Source organism: Citrus sinensis, chromosome 4 (assembly GCF_022201045.2).
Source record: "Citrus sinensis cultivar Valencia sweet orange chromosome 4, DVS_A1.0, whole genome shotgun sequence".
NCBI classification, from domain to species: domain Eukaryota; kingdom Viridiplantae; phylum Streptophyta; class Magnoliopsida; order Sapindales; family Rutaceae; genus Citrus; species Citrus sinensis.
In genome coordinates this window covers 27,327,011-27,341,665 of record NC_068559.1, presented here as the reverse complement: position 1 = coordinate 27,341,665, position 14,655 = coordinate 27,327,011, and the positions used below count along the sequence as shown (strand labels likewise).

Sequence of the window (14,655 nt, the reverse complement as noted above, 5' to 3'; positions counted from 1 at the left end):
AGCTACTAACTGAAGGAAGAAAACAATAATTTCTCAAAATTCCAATCATGATATTATGAGTATTGAAGACCATAAGACTATCTCTTAATTGGCTGCAGTATCGAGGATGTCTCTAGCCACTGCATTGTGCACAATTCTTCTTATGTATTAAGTAAAAGAACCAACAAAGCTCTTTTTCGGTTTTCGGTAACAATGGGAAATTATAGAGGGATCAATCACCAACTGCTCAGTATTATGCGTGGTACAGCCCAGAACAAAAGAGAGAAAAATAAATTACCTTCAAAATTTTCATGAACTTTTATTCCTTTGCTCGCTAACACTTTTTTTTTCATCTTCCTGAAAAGAGCTGAAAAATCTTGCCAGTTTCTCTGACACAGATTGTTGGCTTACATCTAATGATTCCTCATCTCCATCGTAATCATCCTCATTTTCATAAACCAGATAAATCCCACATTTCTTCATCACAATTCCCTTAAGAAATGGTGGGTTTCGGGTTGTCACTTGTATCGTATAACCATCTTTCAACATAGAAACCAAAGGACGAAACCCTGGAAATCGACACAAGTAAACTTGACATTCGTCTGTCTCAGGTACCCCCTGTAAGTCCAATGCGGTGTTGAGCAATGTCGTATTCGGCGTGAGGATTTTTGCTTGAATGTCCACTATTGAAGGGAGTTCATATCTCATTTCATCCGGTATCTGATGGTTAAGGGAGACAACCACGCCGATGATCACACCTTCTATTTTGTGGTTCCTACGTTCTGTAAATCTAACCATGTCTGGCGAAAACCAATCTGGAATTTCTGTTCCCGGCATACTTAGACTGCGTAAATTTTTGAAATGAACCTGCACTAATAATTGTCAAATGGAGAGAAAACTTTCTTTTCTAACTTCGACGAAAAAGGCACAGATATTATTGTTAGGCTGCCGCTTGAATTCTTGAATTCTATTGAGAGTTTAGATAGATATATTTTTATGGTACAGCCTGAAGTTTTATGGTGCATTTGCTTGTAAATTTACCTCCCTAAAATACGAGAAGATGCATAATTAATTCTATTAATATAAAAAGATATCTATTCTGATTAAAATTTTAGGAAAATCATATAGGTGTTTAAACCCAATAACTCATACTCTTAACATATATTAAGAGACAAAGGTTACTAATGAGCTACAAACTTAGTAACTGGAATAGACATTATTAGATACAAATAATACTACAACTCGTATATGAAATAATGCAGCATGAAAGTAGTGAATAGGTGAATGTAATTACTAAATTAAAGTAGTTTAGAAAATGACGTGGAGTGATATAATGATGACATGCCACTTTGTATGTGAAGAGATTGACATGTCATGATATAGACTAGTTTATAAAGTTGGCAGTGAACGTATCAATAACAATAATACAAGTAGGCTAATGCTACTCACTATTCATGTGAGAGGGTTGTAAGTTACATGCATGTAACTTAGGGGGATCCATGCAAGTAATCTCGACATTTAAATTCTAAATTGATGTGACAAGTTATGTGCAAAAGTACAAATGTTGGGATCCTAGAATTATTGATTTCCTACACCAGCACCTATCGCTGATCAGCAAGAGAAAGGGAGATAGAGATAGAACCTTGGAAAGTCTTCTCTTTACCGCTGCAGAGCAAGCATTGCAGCCACTCATGTACAACCATTTCAAAGACTTCAAGCTCTCCAGGCCTGAAATATCTACCAGTTTCTCACAGTTTGTAAGATTCAGTCTTTTTAAGCTCTTCAAGTTTGAAAGGTCACATATACTTTCGAGTGCAAAACAGTTTGCAACATTGACTTCTTCCAGACTTGAGGGAAGAGGAGGGAGAGACTTGAGTTCTTGGCAGTAGGGCAAGAGAAGGTTTTTAAGGTGGGAGAGACCCCTCAGGCTAGATGGAAGGTTGCAAAAATTATTGTTGCCTAGATTCAAGATTTCTAAAGATGACAATTTCTCAAAATCATCAGGAATTTTGCCACCTATTCGCCAACCTTGAGCATCCAGTTCTTCTAGCGAAGAGAGATTACAGAAAGATGTGGGAAGTACTGTGAGCTTTTGTTTCTCCCGTGCACTTGAATTTCTGGCCTTCACTGATGGTTTCTTCATTTTCAATACCATTAAGCTTGAAAGCATGCCGAAGCTTTCCGGTAACTCAGTCACAGCGGTTTCCTCCATCAGCAAATGGACCAAGGATTTCAATTTCCCCATTGAAGCTGGAAGTTTCTCGAGCTGTTTGCATTCGTTCAACCTTAAAATGACAAGATTTTCCAATATTCCAATGGATTCTGGCATTCTGGTAATACTGGCATTAACTATGTTAAGAGTAGTTAGGGTCAATATGCTTCCAATTGAATCTGGTAAAGTTTTAAGAGAGAGACAATTCCTCATCACAAGCTTGTCAAGCATTTTCAATCCCCCAATCTGATCTGGCAGGTGCCTAATAGATGTCCCATCTAATTGAAGCTCAACAAGAGAAGCTAATCCTTCAATTGAGTCAGGCAATTCGCTCAGGAACTGGCATCTTCCAACAGAAAAGGCCTTCAAGTAGGACAATGAACCAATAGAAGTAGGCAGGTTTTTAACTGCAGTTCCATCAATTAAGAATTCTATCAAGGACTTCAGATGGCCTATAGAATCAGGAATCGTGGTTATTGATCCACATCCTATTAAACTTAGTTTCTCAAGGTTTCCCATATGTCCCACAGAATCTGGTAGTTCTTCTACGGCAGAATAATTAAAAGAGAGTTCTTTCAGAGCAACCAGCTGCGTTCCTATACAGTTGGGTAGTTGTTTCAGAGATTTACATTTACTTAGATTTAGCTTCTCAAGTTTTACAAGGTGGAATATGGATTGAGGCAGCTTTTCAATAGCAGTTCCATCAACAAGAAGTTCTTTCAAAGATCTCATGCTACGTATGTCCTCCGGTAATTCCTTCAATTTGGAACAATCAGAGAGGATAAGGTTCTCAAGATGTTTCAGTCCTGAGACATCACTTGGAAGTTCAATGAGGTTTCTGCAATCCCTCAGGTTCAAGTGAAGTAGAGAACTGAGATTACCAACCGATTCATGAATCTTAGTCAATCTACAGCAACGCTCAAGTACAAGCTTTTCCAGCTTCTGATGCTCGGACAGATCAGGAATAGAAGCTAGGTTCCAGCAACCACGCAGATTCAGGACCATCAAGTTCTTTGCAACCTTGCAAACAGCAACAAAAAATCTTCTACGATAAAAGAGAAACTCATAATGAATTAAATACAAGCAGAAGAAACCAATCATTATAGTGGCTTTGTTAAATTTGACTAAATGAAAGCAGGAAAAATATGGAGAGGCCTGCTTAGACACAAAATAAATTTCCTTGCTCACCAAAATCTCATTCTAGCAGTCATGGCCAAGATTATAAGGACAATGAGTGAAGAGCATACCTTGTTAGTATGTGAACCCCACAAGTATTCAATTCCACTCTCTGAGAGATCAAGAACAGCAAGTTGAAAAGGACGAAAATCAGAAGGAAGTGTTTTCATTTTACAATCTTTCCACTGGAGCCACTTCAGTTCATGAGGAAGAAATTTAAAACTCCCTTCCAATTTTGTGTAGTTGATTTGAAGCAGTCTTAGACTAACCATTGATTCAAAGGGTTTAGTATGGAGTATCATCTCTCTCTCACTTCTTGTCCTATGTTGAAGACATTTCTTATATCTTCCTTTCAAGTATGTAATGGCAGAGGTGAGATCTGACCTTTGAAGATTATCCCTAGAACTTGTTTCAGCACTTGATTCCTTCACCATTTCTTTTTTGAAGTCTAAGACGATCCCTTGTATGCTTCTTGTTCCCTATGGTCAAATTAAATTGATATTACTTTCAAAGCTAGAGTGGAACCAAGCAGAAGAGAGAACAATTAATTCCATTTTTGAGTCTATGCATACAGATATACAACTTGAAGTGTTTTATACCTATTATTTGTATTCAGGAAGTGATACTTTACTAGTTAAATAGAATGTCCGTTTGTTCAATCTTTATTTACTATTATTTTTGGAGTGATTTATTCTTGTGTTTTATAAAGAAAATTTAGGGAGATAAGAGTTCTATCGAACCTTGAACACACACCTCTCTTGAGCAAGTGCAAATTCACGCTATGCATATACCTATGGAATGTAACTTGCTATACTAGCACAAGAGACAGGTTTAATATGGCTATTTAACTAGGGCGCCTGTTTTAGCTAGGCAGCCACAAGAAACTTGACACCAAGTTTTCAAATCTTGAAGTGTAAAACAGGAACATAAAAGCTGCTTGTTTTTTCATTCGATACCTTCCGGAGCTTTAACATAGTCATGATTTCATCACGATCCCACAGTCTACTACGATTTCCAGGATCAAGAAGGCTCTCTTGCTGAACAATTTGTCTTCCCATGTCTCTAAGCTGATCATGCATCCATAAAGTATCATCCTCAGTAATCTTTATGAGAGATTTTTTCATGAGGACTACGATTGCTATCTCAGCCCTAAAACCACAGCCTTTCAATATGTCAATTGCATCCTCTTTATTCATACCCATTTTAACAAACAGACATGCAATATCAAGGAATATACACTTATCTTGTTGATCTAGCCCATCAAAGCTTATCTTCAACACTTCTTGAAGATTATTAGGACGAATCTTTCTCAACTTTTCCAGAGCATCTTCCCATTCTGTGATCCTCCTCTTATCAAACAAAAATGCACCGAATACTTCCAGAGCCAAAGGCAATCCTCCAGTAAGTGATACAATTTGCTCAGAAATTTTGAAAAACTTGTCTGTAGGATTCTCCCTTCCAAGAGCATGGTAACTGAAAAGCTGCAGTGCCCGTGAGGAATCCAATTTCTGGACCTCATATAACTGATTCACATAATGTTCGGGCAAAGCACCTCTATCTCTTGTGGTAATAATAATTCGGCTTCCTTCAGAGAACCATTCTTTATCACCACATAGTGCATTAAGTTGGCTCGGATCATCAACATCATCTAATACCACAAACACTTTTCTCTCGCGAACCACATTTTTTATTTCAGCTATATTAGCTGTAACCACATTTTCTGTAGGCACATTTTCTGTAGGCACCTTATTACCAGAGGAAAGGTCAAAAATAAGCTTGTTTTGAAGAGATACTAAACCATCATTTTGACCTGAAGTTTCTCTAACATTTGAAATGAAACTACGGTGCTCAAATTGATCAACAAGTTTGTTGTAAACAGCCTTGGCAAGTGTTGTCTTACCAATCCCACCTAACCCAAAGAGCCCCAAAACTAGAACATTACTGGATTTTACATCTAACAGCCTAATAACTTCTTTAATCCGAAAATCAAGTCCCACGTTATAAGCAGCGACTTTCATTGGAGTATTACTCAGTTCAGCCAAAACCCTTTTGACTAGAAGCTGAACAAGTTGCTCTTCCTCACTGCCAAAAAGATACGATCACATACATTTTTAACATGAAGCCTATAGGCATCACCCAAGAGAAGATTTGGATGCTATCAGTTAACCCTACTACGAAGAGAAAAGTTCAGGAGGAGCAGACAAAAGTAGGTTTGTCACAGCAACAACAATGAACCATCAATAACAAACCTATTAAAATAAATATAAAACAGAGACAACCTTTCCCTTATTTTAGTATCTACAAAAGAAAAAAAAAAAGGGTTTATATGGACAAAGATGGTTTGAAGAATTGCATGAAATTTCTCATATGATTAAAATATTCCCTTAAATTGTATTCAACAAGTGTGCAATTATTACTAAACAATAAAATATTCCCTTAAATTGTATGCAACAGCATGCAATTATCACAATGGGGCCTTTCCCCACCAAATAATTGTCTAATGATACAAACAAAGTGAAGTGACAAATAGATCTAAACAAACATCAATATGTATATATATAATACCTGTTATTGAAAACCCAACCAGAAATACCACCAACTTTCATCATAGCTTTTCTCCATTTGGACACCGTATCTTCTCCAAACCTGTCCTGATGGCGCTCAAAATCTTGTTTAAAAGGCCCTTGCTGCCGCCTAACATCTGAAGGATCAACTTTATAGAACACAGGGAGGATCAGCCTGTTCAGCTCGCAAATCTTGGCTAGTTCTTCGAGGCACCATCTTGAAGAGCCATAGTTTGGCGACAAAATGATGATGGAAGCAGCAGAGTCATAAATGGCGTCAATGAGACTCGGTGCTATCTCGTCCCCTCGGGCCAAACCGTAGTCGTCCTTAAAGACTCTGACGCCATGGTCGTGAAGGGAATTGTAGAGGTTCCGGGTGATCGTATCCCGCGTATCTTCGCCTCTGAAACTTAAGAAAACGTCCCAACGAAGCCTGAAAGACGCCGGAGTTGTTGCATCATTTGCCATTTGGGTTTCTTTTTTGGCAGATGAGATGACAAGAGAAGCAGCTGGAAGAATAATTCTACTTGTTTTTATCAGGCGTTTCTCCACTACGCGGCGAGCTTTTTATGCTGTAGTACAGTATGCGTGCGTATATAGTATATACACAAACCAACCACACACTCATTGGAATTGTAGTGTATCCATCAATAGTTCTCGTGCGTAATAAGTATTCATTGACGACTAGTCGTCCGCTTTAACGTTGAGAAATACGTAAGGAGCGTCGTTTTGAGTTTTCATATAAATAAATTTAAGAAGAGAACCATTTCGTTTGAAGCCTCGCCTCACTTGGAGTATTTATCGTCCAATAGGCTGTGGCTTAGGTAACATTATATATGTAACATACATTCAACTCATGAGTTATATTCAATAATTTAGGACACGTGTCTAATCAAACAACACATAAATTATTGAGTGCAACTCTTACATTAACATAAATTACATATAATGTAACTTAACATATCCCTTATCTATAATTTTATATTAAACTGGCATAAAACTTTATGTAAATAGTCTTTATTTTCTAAAAAATAAAATTTATTTATTTCATAATTTTAGTTCATTCTTATCATAATGAAAATTCCAAAAATTTTCCAGTTACAACTTTTAATTAAAGCTCTATTTTATATTCAAACAATTTTTTTTTTTTTTTTGGGGTATAACTATTATGTAGAAGCCCTAATTCAAGAAGCTATATTGAAAAAATTATAACAAATCGAGCCTTCTTGTTCAGCAACTTCTATGCTTTTCTCTTCTTGCAAGCTATCCTGATTGATTATGATTGAGCCCAAGTACAAATAAACATGAAATCCAGCAGTATAAAATTGGTGGGGAAGCAAATCTATACTTGAATATTCATTGATACAGAGAAATCCACAACTTTTGTCACCAAGTATGAATGTGTGTGTGTGTGTGTGTGTGTGTGTGTGTACTCAGCAATAATTTTGTTAGGACCCCCACTTTCACAGTTTACATAGTCAGGAAAGGAGTAATTCATTGCCGACAATTCTTCATGCAGCTTCAATGTCACAATGTTGTTGTTGATCAGAAATTACACTGGAAGGCAGTTGCATCCCTTCACCATGCACCAACTGACCAGATTTCCTAAATTACATGTGAAGCAAAGATGCAAATACTTCCGAATTCCAGCACTATTCAATAAAATTCACGACCAAGCCCAATAATTTTAAAGAAAAAGTGTGTATTCATAAATCACAACCAATGCTCCATTGAAGAAAAAATCATATCTAGCAGAAAGGAGACACCTCGGTTCAATCACACCTCTCTATAGCAACTGGGCTTATAGGAATAAAACCCCTAGGGGACACAAGTGCATCCACTGGAACATCATAGGGAGTGACAGGTATGGACTCTTCGTCCACAACCTGCAGAGAGTACAACAGTGCAACTGCAACCATATAACCGACAAGCAAGCATTAAAATAAAGACATAAAACTGAAATTTTGAAGAAAAAACCTCTGCAGGTGCAATTTTATACAACAATGAGAATTTACCAAGGAGAGGCTGCTTCCATTTCTGCTCCTGTGCAAGCTTTTGGTACTTCTTAAGGAACACATCATAGTAACTTTCATATTACGCCATGTATCAAAATAGCAATTTGAAAATGAGCTAATATCTCAGAGTAATAATTGAAAACGGGGAAAAAAATGCAACAACAAAAAAATCATTGACTCACCCCCCACCACGACCCAAACGTCCTCCAGATCTGTCAAATGCAAGCCCTGGGTGAACAAGAAAAGAAGAGACTTAATGTAAGCCTATGCCGTTGTAGGTCTCCAAAAAACACATTCTGCAATTCGTGACTAATTAAGAGTAATGATCAGGATAATTACCAGGTAAGATCAACAAATCAACTGGCTCGCTTGCCTGCATAACTGCACCCAATAGGCCCCTCAGATAAATTACTGCCTAATTAATCTTGCCAAAAATAAATCAATGCCTAATTAATCTTGCCAAAAATAAATCAATGCCTAATTAATCTTGCCAAAAATAAATCAATCTTCAAAATTATCATGGAAAAGGTACAATACAGGAAGAGCAGGCCTGAGATTCCTACTTCAGGGTTTATTTAAATATGCTTTTCTGTAAAGAACATTCATAATTTATAAACCATAAAAGCAAGAACCAAAATGTTCACCAGCTGAATCCAAACAGATAGTTTTAGACAATACACTAGAGTAGCATTATCATAACAGAATCACTAAATGACATACCACAAATGCTTTTCCTGTACCTTATTTTGGTTTTACAACAAACTGCCATGGCCATATAGCTCTGAAGAGCTATCAGACAACACAGGATTAACACGTAAAACCACATCAAATATAATTAAAACTCAACAAGAATTTTAAAAACCCATACCGTCTTCACATTGATTTCCATCAGAATCTAATAGAGAAGGTTCCAAAATGTTCATTGAGTTTGCTACAAGGTCTTTCACAGCGGATATCTTGAGCATTCTCATATTGCTATTCTTGTCCTCCACCCGTGGAACATAAAGCTTTTTCCTCATTTGTCCATTACCTTCTTGAATTGAAAATGAGCTGTAAGAATCTCCAGAAGTATAGTAAAGTGCACAAGAGGCAATTGCTCAAGGATGAAAACGTTTTCTACATTGAAATGTTAAGACAATCATAAATAACCATGTTGTCAATTTCTACGACAGACTAGTCTACTATCACTTGTCCATAAGTCTTATACAGTTGGGCTGAGGATTTTGGATTTGCAAGAAAGAGAAAGCACAATATCACCCATGACAGCACTTGCATCGAAATATGCAACTAATCTTGCAGTTTCGCTCATATTATCTTTTCCCTTTCATTGATCATCTATGTTCACAGATAAGAAAGGGATTGCTATCCTTCAAGTTTCAACATTCGTGGCCAAGATGAAGTAACACGAGAATATTCTAGAAAGAAAATAATGTGATTTATCCTAAGCTAGATCAATGAAAGAGAAAATGTGAAAATTCTCGCAATGAAAATATATCAAGCCAACATTTCTGACAAACCATCGGTTTGGTTGGACAAAATTTCCGAGACAATTCTTGACGTGTCCACCTCTCGTAAAGATGCACAGCTTATATAAGCACATATGTTCCTGCTAGCTTTGAACCATGAAGATTCTAAAACAATATCCTGAACTGCAGTATCTGTAACGAAACGTCAAAAAAAAAAATCAAAATAAATTTCCAATTCGTATAGTTTTACATTATTTCTAGTCTTATCCACTTAGCCAATCATACAGAACCATCCATGGACATGGGCATTTTCATCCATATGGAATTTTCAATCAGGCAAATAAACAAACATCTGAGGTGCAATTAAAGAAGAAATAATAGTGAAATTGCTACCTTCTTGAGATCTTTGAATAGGATCCATGTTTTTAAGCTCTTTGCGAATCTTGGACCTAAGGGAACGCTTCTTCTGAAATATGGCTTCAAGCTGATGGGGATCTACGACGTCGTTGTTCATGACAATGTTGGTGCGCACGTTAGAAGAGACAGCTGAGAGTGGTGTTGTGGGAAGGTGGGTCGCTGGCGCTATCTCTTTAGCGTTTCTTATTAACCTTGCAGTCGTTTTACAGTGACGAAACATGCTTTGGCCCGAGCAGTTCTGATAAGAAGCGATGGCGCTCATTTGTTTTTGTTTCGTTTAGTTGTTGCGCCTTTTTGTTTTTTGTTTTTTTGAGATCAATAGTTGTTGCAACTTGCGAGCGAGACACAGCCCCCTGTACGGACAGGTGAAAAGTTAAACATAGAAGTATAAAAAATAAAATAAAATATTGTGTAGGAAGATATTGGATAAAATATATGAGAAATTATAATATTTTAGTCAATAATATTTAGTATTTTATTATCAATTTGTAACTCCAGCTTAATTAGGACTTTATATTATTTTTTTATTTAAGAAAAATTAGGATTAAGTTAACTACTAATATTTATAAGCTTTTTAATCATAATTTATGAAGTAATACTTTTCATATATTTTATTAATAATATTTTAGAATATTTTATTTTGATTTATTTTTACTGTTAATTAGACGATATTTATTATCATTTTCCCGTGGTGTATAATAATAATAATTTTTTTAACTCTACGACATTTTATTATGGCTTCCACATTGCATCAAATATTGATAAATTAATACGTTAAAAATTTTCTTTTTAATTAAGTGAATATTAATTAATAAATAAAAAACACAACTTTTAATGTATTAAAATCTGTGTATTTTTTTTAAACAAAAGTTGGTTGGTGTGAGTGGTTTGACACTCTCACTCCTTAAGAAAGGTCAGTGACACTCTCACTTCTTAAGAGAGGTCAGTGACACTCTCACTCCTTAAGAGAGGTCAATGGTTCAAGTGCCGCTATCGTATGCAATCACCGCTTTGGCTAGCACTTTACCCCTTACGGGCCGATCTAGTGCGAGCGGGGATTAGTCTGAGTTGTGATACAGACTTAAAGTTGTCTCCCACAGTTGGGGTCCACTCAAGACCACCTCGTAGTTCAAACCCAAAAAATAATCTGTATATTTTTATATTTTACTAATATCTTCATTTTGACCTCACTAGAGAAATGCTCTCTCTCTCTCACTCTCTCTCTCTCTCTGTGTATATATATATATATATATATTGAAAGAATAGTTTTGCACCTGAAATAATAATCGACATTCATTGTTTGCAGAATCTGGAGTCTTGAAAAGATTTATTGCTGTGGGTGTTTATGCTGTTAATTTTATTTTTGTTTACTTATCTCTGCCTTTGTTTGGATTTTTGACCATATTTATTGGCATTATTGCAAGTGTTTCCGACGTTATGAATTGGAAACGTTTCCTCATTATATATTGGAATTGTTTCTTTCTCACAATTAGATGATTATCATTTGAAATTTTTTGTTTAAAAATATTTGTTGCAAATAACACCATCCTTACACAAATTGTGGGACAAATTAAGTATCAACACCCCTTTAAACATTAGGAAAATAAAAAAAAATATTATACTCGTATGCGATTAAAAAAAAAAAATAGTTACTTCAACCCAAAAAGTGATTACCACCCTGTTATTCTGTTAATATATTTATTTTCCCTATGTACTTGCTTATTTTAAAAATAAACGTAACTCTTGGCTGTGGCCATACTAGCTAGAAAAATATTATTTGCATATAAAATTACACAAAACAAATAGTATGAGGACACTTCTATAAAATGATAAAATTAATAAAGTGAAAAAAATTATTTTTTAGTGAAACGTTTATTGTGGTTTTCTACAATTTTGTGTGCAATTTTATATATAATTGTATGTGGACATAGCATCACTCAACTAAGAAAATACTATTTGAGGTTCAAGCGAGCCACGTAAACATTGTATGTTAGGAGGAACCAAGATACATCCTTAGATGGCTTTTGAGTTAAATAATACAAATAATATTTTGAGCCTTAAACCCAGTTTAATGATGATATAAAATTCTGATTCTATATTTTCGTATTTCAAAATTTTAATGATGAAGGAAAATACTTAACTAGCTCTTAAGCCTTTCATTAATGATTATTGTAAAGAAACTTGTACGAGAAAATGTCTCAATATGACCCCACTGGCTCTCAAAAATTAGTGCTTATCCAGTGACGGTGAGTGCAAAAGCATGATTAGGCATAAAAGCGCACCTAAAATCGATTGGTTTTGAGGGCATATTTACCTCGGTAGGGCCTCCACTCTCCAGTGTCCAGAGCACAAGCTAAGAGTTATTCGAGTCTCTCAATACAAAATCATATTGATCTTGTTGGGGAACATTGCACAAAGTTGTCGTGTACGAATCCATAAAGAAGGCGAGATTTTCCTACTTTTTTTTTTTTGTCTTTATTTTTAGTTTCATTTGATATATACGAAATAACAAAGCATGGTTATACTGTCATGTCCATTCGATTTTTGTAAGCTTCAAGGAAGAATATTACCCCGAGTCCTCAGGATTTCAAGAAAACCACAAGAACATGTAATAATAAGCAATATATAAACGTGCGAATAATTAAAAAATTTCTGAATTTAAGATGTAAAGCTTTTTAAATTTAATTTACACACACGCCACATCTTCTCATGTACAAACGTAAATTAAAATTTTTATTACAAAATTGGTGTAAGAGGAGATCGATCATTTATTAATCTTTTACTTTCATCCCAATAAAGGAAAGGAATTTAGTGCACATATTTATAGCATTATACAGAGTGACTTATATACAGTGAATACAGAATAAAGATAGATTCGCAAGACAACCATCGGTTAAATTAATTAAACACTAAGCATTTCTTCCACTAATTAATCTTTCTCTCTGAGCTCAAAAAGCAATAGTAACTTATTTGCTTTGGTTCCAATATGAGCCGTTCTAGCTACAAGATCAAAGCTTTTTTTAAATTAAAAAAAAAAAAAAATTCCTCCAAGATATGGAATTAAAATCCAACGGACAAAATAACGACACTGCTCTAATTACACTTGTGAGCATGAAGCCATTTTTTAATAGCTTTGATTCGAAATCAAACTTTCCATGGAAGCTACAAATCAAAGTGCTTTAATGCGATATCCAGATGTGGGTCTGCAGTCGGCTGGGGTTTATGCATGATTAACAAATTATAAGGTAATATCCTTTTTAGGTAAGTTGAACTAGCAAAGGAGATTTCAATATAGAAATCAAAGGAAAGAAGATTACAAACAGAACAAATTGTACAAACACATTCAAATACGCACTTTGATACCATACTTTGATTTTCAGCCTTGTATTATTTTCGGTCAAAGGGATTTTGAATTCCAGAACTATAAAGATTATTTATGCTGTCCATTTTGACGTAAATATAATTATTTATACGTCGTACATACACATTTGCAAATGTTCGGATCAAAGATATTAAAGGCGGCGCAGCCATGCATCGACTATCGACTACTTATTGCTTAATGTACTTTAATTGTCAAGAGACGTCAAAATCAACATTACTAAAATATGAGGAACAATAACATGTGCACTACTTAGCCCGCATAGAAGGTAAAATTCTATAATGGATTACCTGCTTTTCCTTCATCGATAAGCTATTACAGCCAGAAGCATTGGATTCTCCAACATAAAACTTTGGAATGTTTCTACTGTTAGATTCAAATGGAATGGATAAGACAAAATGTGCCATATGCTTTAATTTGCAATATGGAGTAGTAATTGCATGCGATGTGATATTCCCTTGATTAAAGGCTCCTTCGAAAGCAACCAGCTTCTATATCTTAGTCTGTTCTAGCTCATACTCATTATTCATGCACATCTATATGTTATACAATCTTCATAATTTAATATTCTTGAGATTATATCACGGCTGAAATAGATGGAGTTATTAAACTAAGCTTCCAGTCTCAACAAAGCGTGGTCCAAGTGATAAGGGTATAAATGCGGACCATGGCTGGCAGCCAATTAATGTAAAGTAAAATATAGGATCGATGTTGACATTAATTAATTGGATCCAGTATGTATTTAATGTTTTGGCTAACAGTGAAATACGGTGGAATCAGGCGACTCTTGCATGTTTTAATTACATTGAGAGATGGGCAGCTGCACCTTTGCAATCGTTGGAAGGTTCACAGAGAACTCGTTTTAGAACCTAATTTAGACTGGTCAAAAAGAAAAAAGGAAAAGGGAAGGAAAAAAAAAAAAACCGGATGGATCATTCTTGCCAAAGCATCAGAAATTAATAGCGAATGCTCCAAAAACACATCATCTTATACTAATACTTACGTTAATATATATATGTATATATTGATAAGGCAGCTTAAGTTGTTGGTGTAGCTCTATAAAGGCCGGTAACCTCAGCCTTGGACCATTAATCTTGTACATTACATATCGATTCCAACCTCCCAATTCTTGAGGGTAGAAGATTCCATGCCGCTTTGGGTCGTCTAAATACTTTGGCTTTCATTCTCTTGTACGTAAGGGATGATATAGTTAAGGGTCTTTTGGTATCGTCAAGTGCATGAAAATACACAAAGCAAAGCAAAAGATGTCTCGTATTGGCAGTATAAAGCAAAGGGTTCCCTCCATGTCACGTTCGAAACCAGCTAAGCTCCCTCTCTCTCTCTCTCTTGTTTCGAGAAAGGTGCAAACAGACTCGCTTCTATCTATAAAGAATACCAACCATGCACCCCTAAACCCACAAAGTTAAAAGAAATAAATTAAAACAGC

The 14,655-nt window shown here is 35.5% G+C and overlaps 2 protein-coding genes across 3 annotated transcripts; both read right to left on the bottom strand.

The window, feature by feature from the left end:
* Positions 1-124: 124 nt before the first annotated feature.
* On the bottom strand, positions 125-6,542 carry LOC102627771 (disease resistance protein RPV1-like). The gene is made up of 5 exons (XM_006483230.4): positions 5,933-6,542; positions 4,324-5,449; positions 3,439-3,846; positions 1,622-3,211; positions 125-846 (listed from the first exon to the last, which is right to left on the bottom strand). The coding sequence occupies exons 1-5, from the start codon at positions 6,397-6,399 to the stop codon at positions 289-291; spliced, it is 4,149 nt and encodes a 1,382-aa protein (XP_006483293.1). The 5' UTR covers positions 6,400-6,542; the 3' UTR covers positions 125-288.
* A 709-nt stretch (positions 6,543-7,251) lies between these two features.
* On the bottom strand, positions 7,252-10,183 carry LOC102628227 (5-formyltetrahydrofolate cyclo-ligase, mitochondrial-like). 2 transcript variants are annotated; one of them, XM_052440161.1, is made up of 7 exons: positions 9,806-10,183; positions 9,464-9,604; positions 8,815-8,979; positions 8,286-8,327; positions 8,129-8,174; positions 7,947-8,017; positions 7,252-7,840 (listed from the first exon to the last, which is right to left on the bottom strand). In XM_052440161.1, exons 1-7 carry the CDS (start codon positions 10,089-10,091, stop codon positions 7,704-7,706), a joined length of 888 nt encoding a protein of 295 aa, XP_052296121.1. In that variant the 5' UTR covers positions 10,092-10,183; the 3' UTR covers positions 7,252-7,703. The 2 variants fall into 2 exon arrangements, with proteins under 2 accessions (XP_052296121.1, XP_052296122.1); XM_052440162.1 differs by having other exon boundaries at positions 8,815-8,976; positions 9,806-10,182.
* Positions 10,184-14,655: the final 4,472 nt, after the last annotated feature.

Coding starts and splice junctions, on each gene's coding strand:
- LOC102627771 (XM_006483230.4), bottom strand. CDS start 6,399: ATGGCAAATGATGCAACAACTCCGGCGTCTTTCAGGCTTCGTTGGGAC. Junction 5,450..5,932: donor GGTTGGGTTTTCAATAACAG/GTATTATATATA, acceptor TCTTTTTGGCAG/TGAGGAAGAGCAACTTGTTC. Junction 3,212..3,438: donor GGGGTTCACATACTAACAAG/GTATGCTCTTCA, acceptor GCTGTTTGCAAG/GTTGCAAAGAACTTGATGGT.
- LOC102628227 (XM_052440161.1), bottom strand. CDS start 10,091: ATGAGCGCCATCGCTTCTTATCAGAACTGCTCGGGCCAAAGCATGTTT. Junction 8,980..9,463: donor TTTGTCCAACCAAACCGATG/GTTTGTCAGAAA, acceptor TTTCAATTCAAG/AAGGTAATGGACAAATGAGG. Junction 8,175..8,285: donor TGATTTGTTGATCTTACCTG/GTAATTATCCTG, acceptor TTGTTCACCCAG/GGCTTGCATTTGACAGATCT.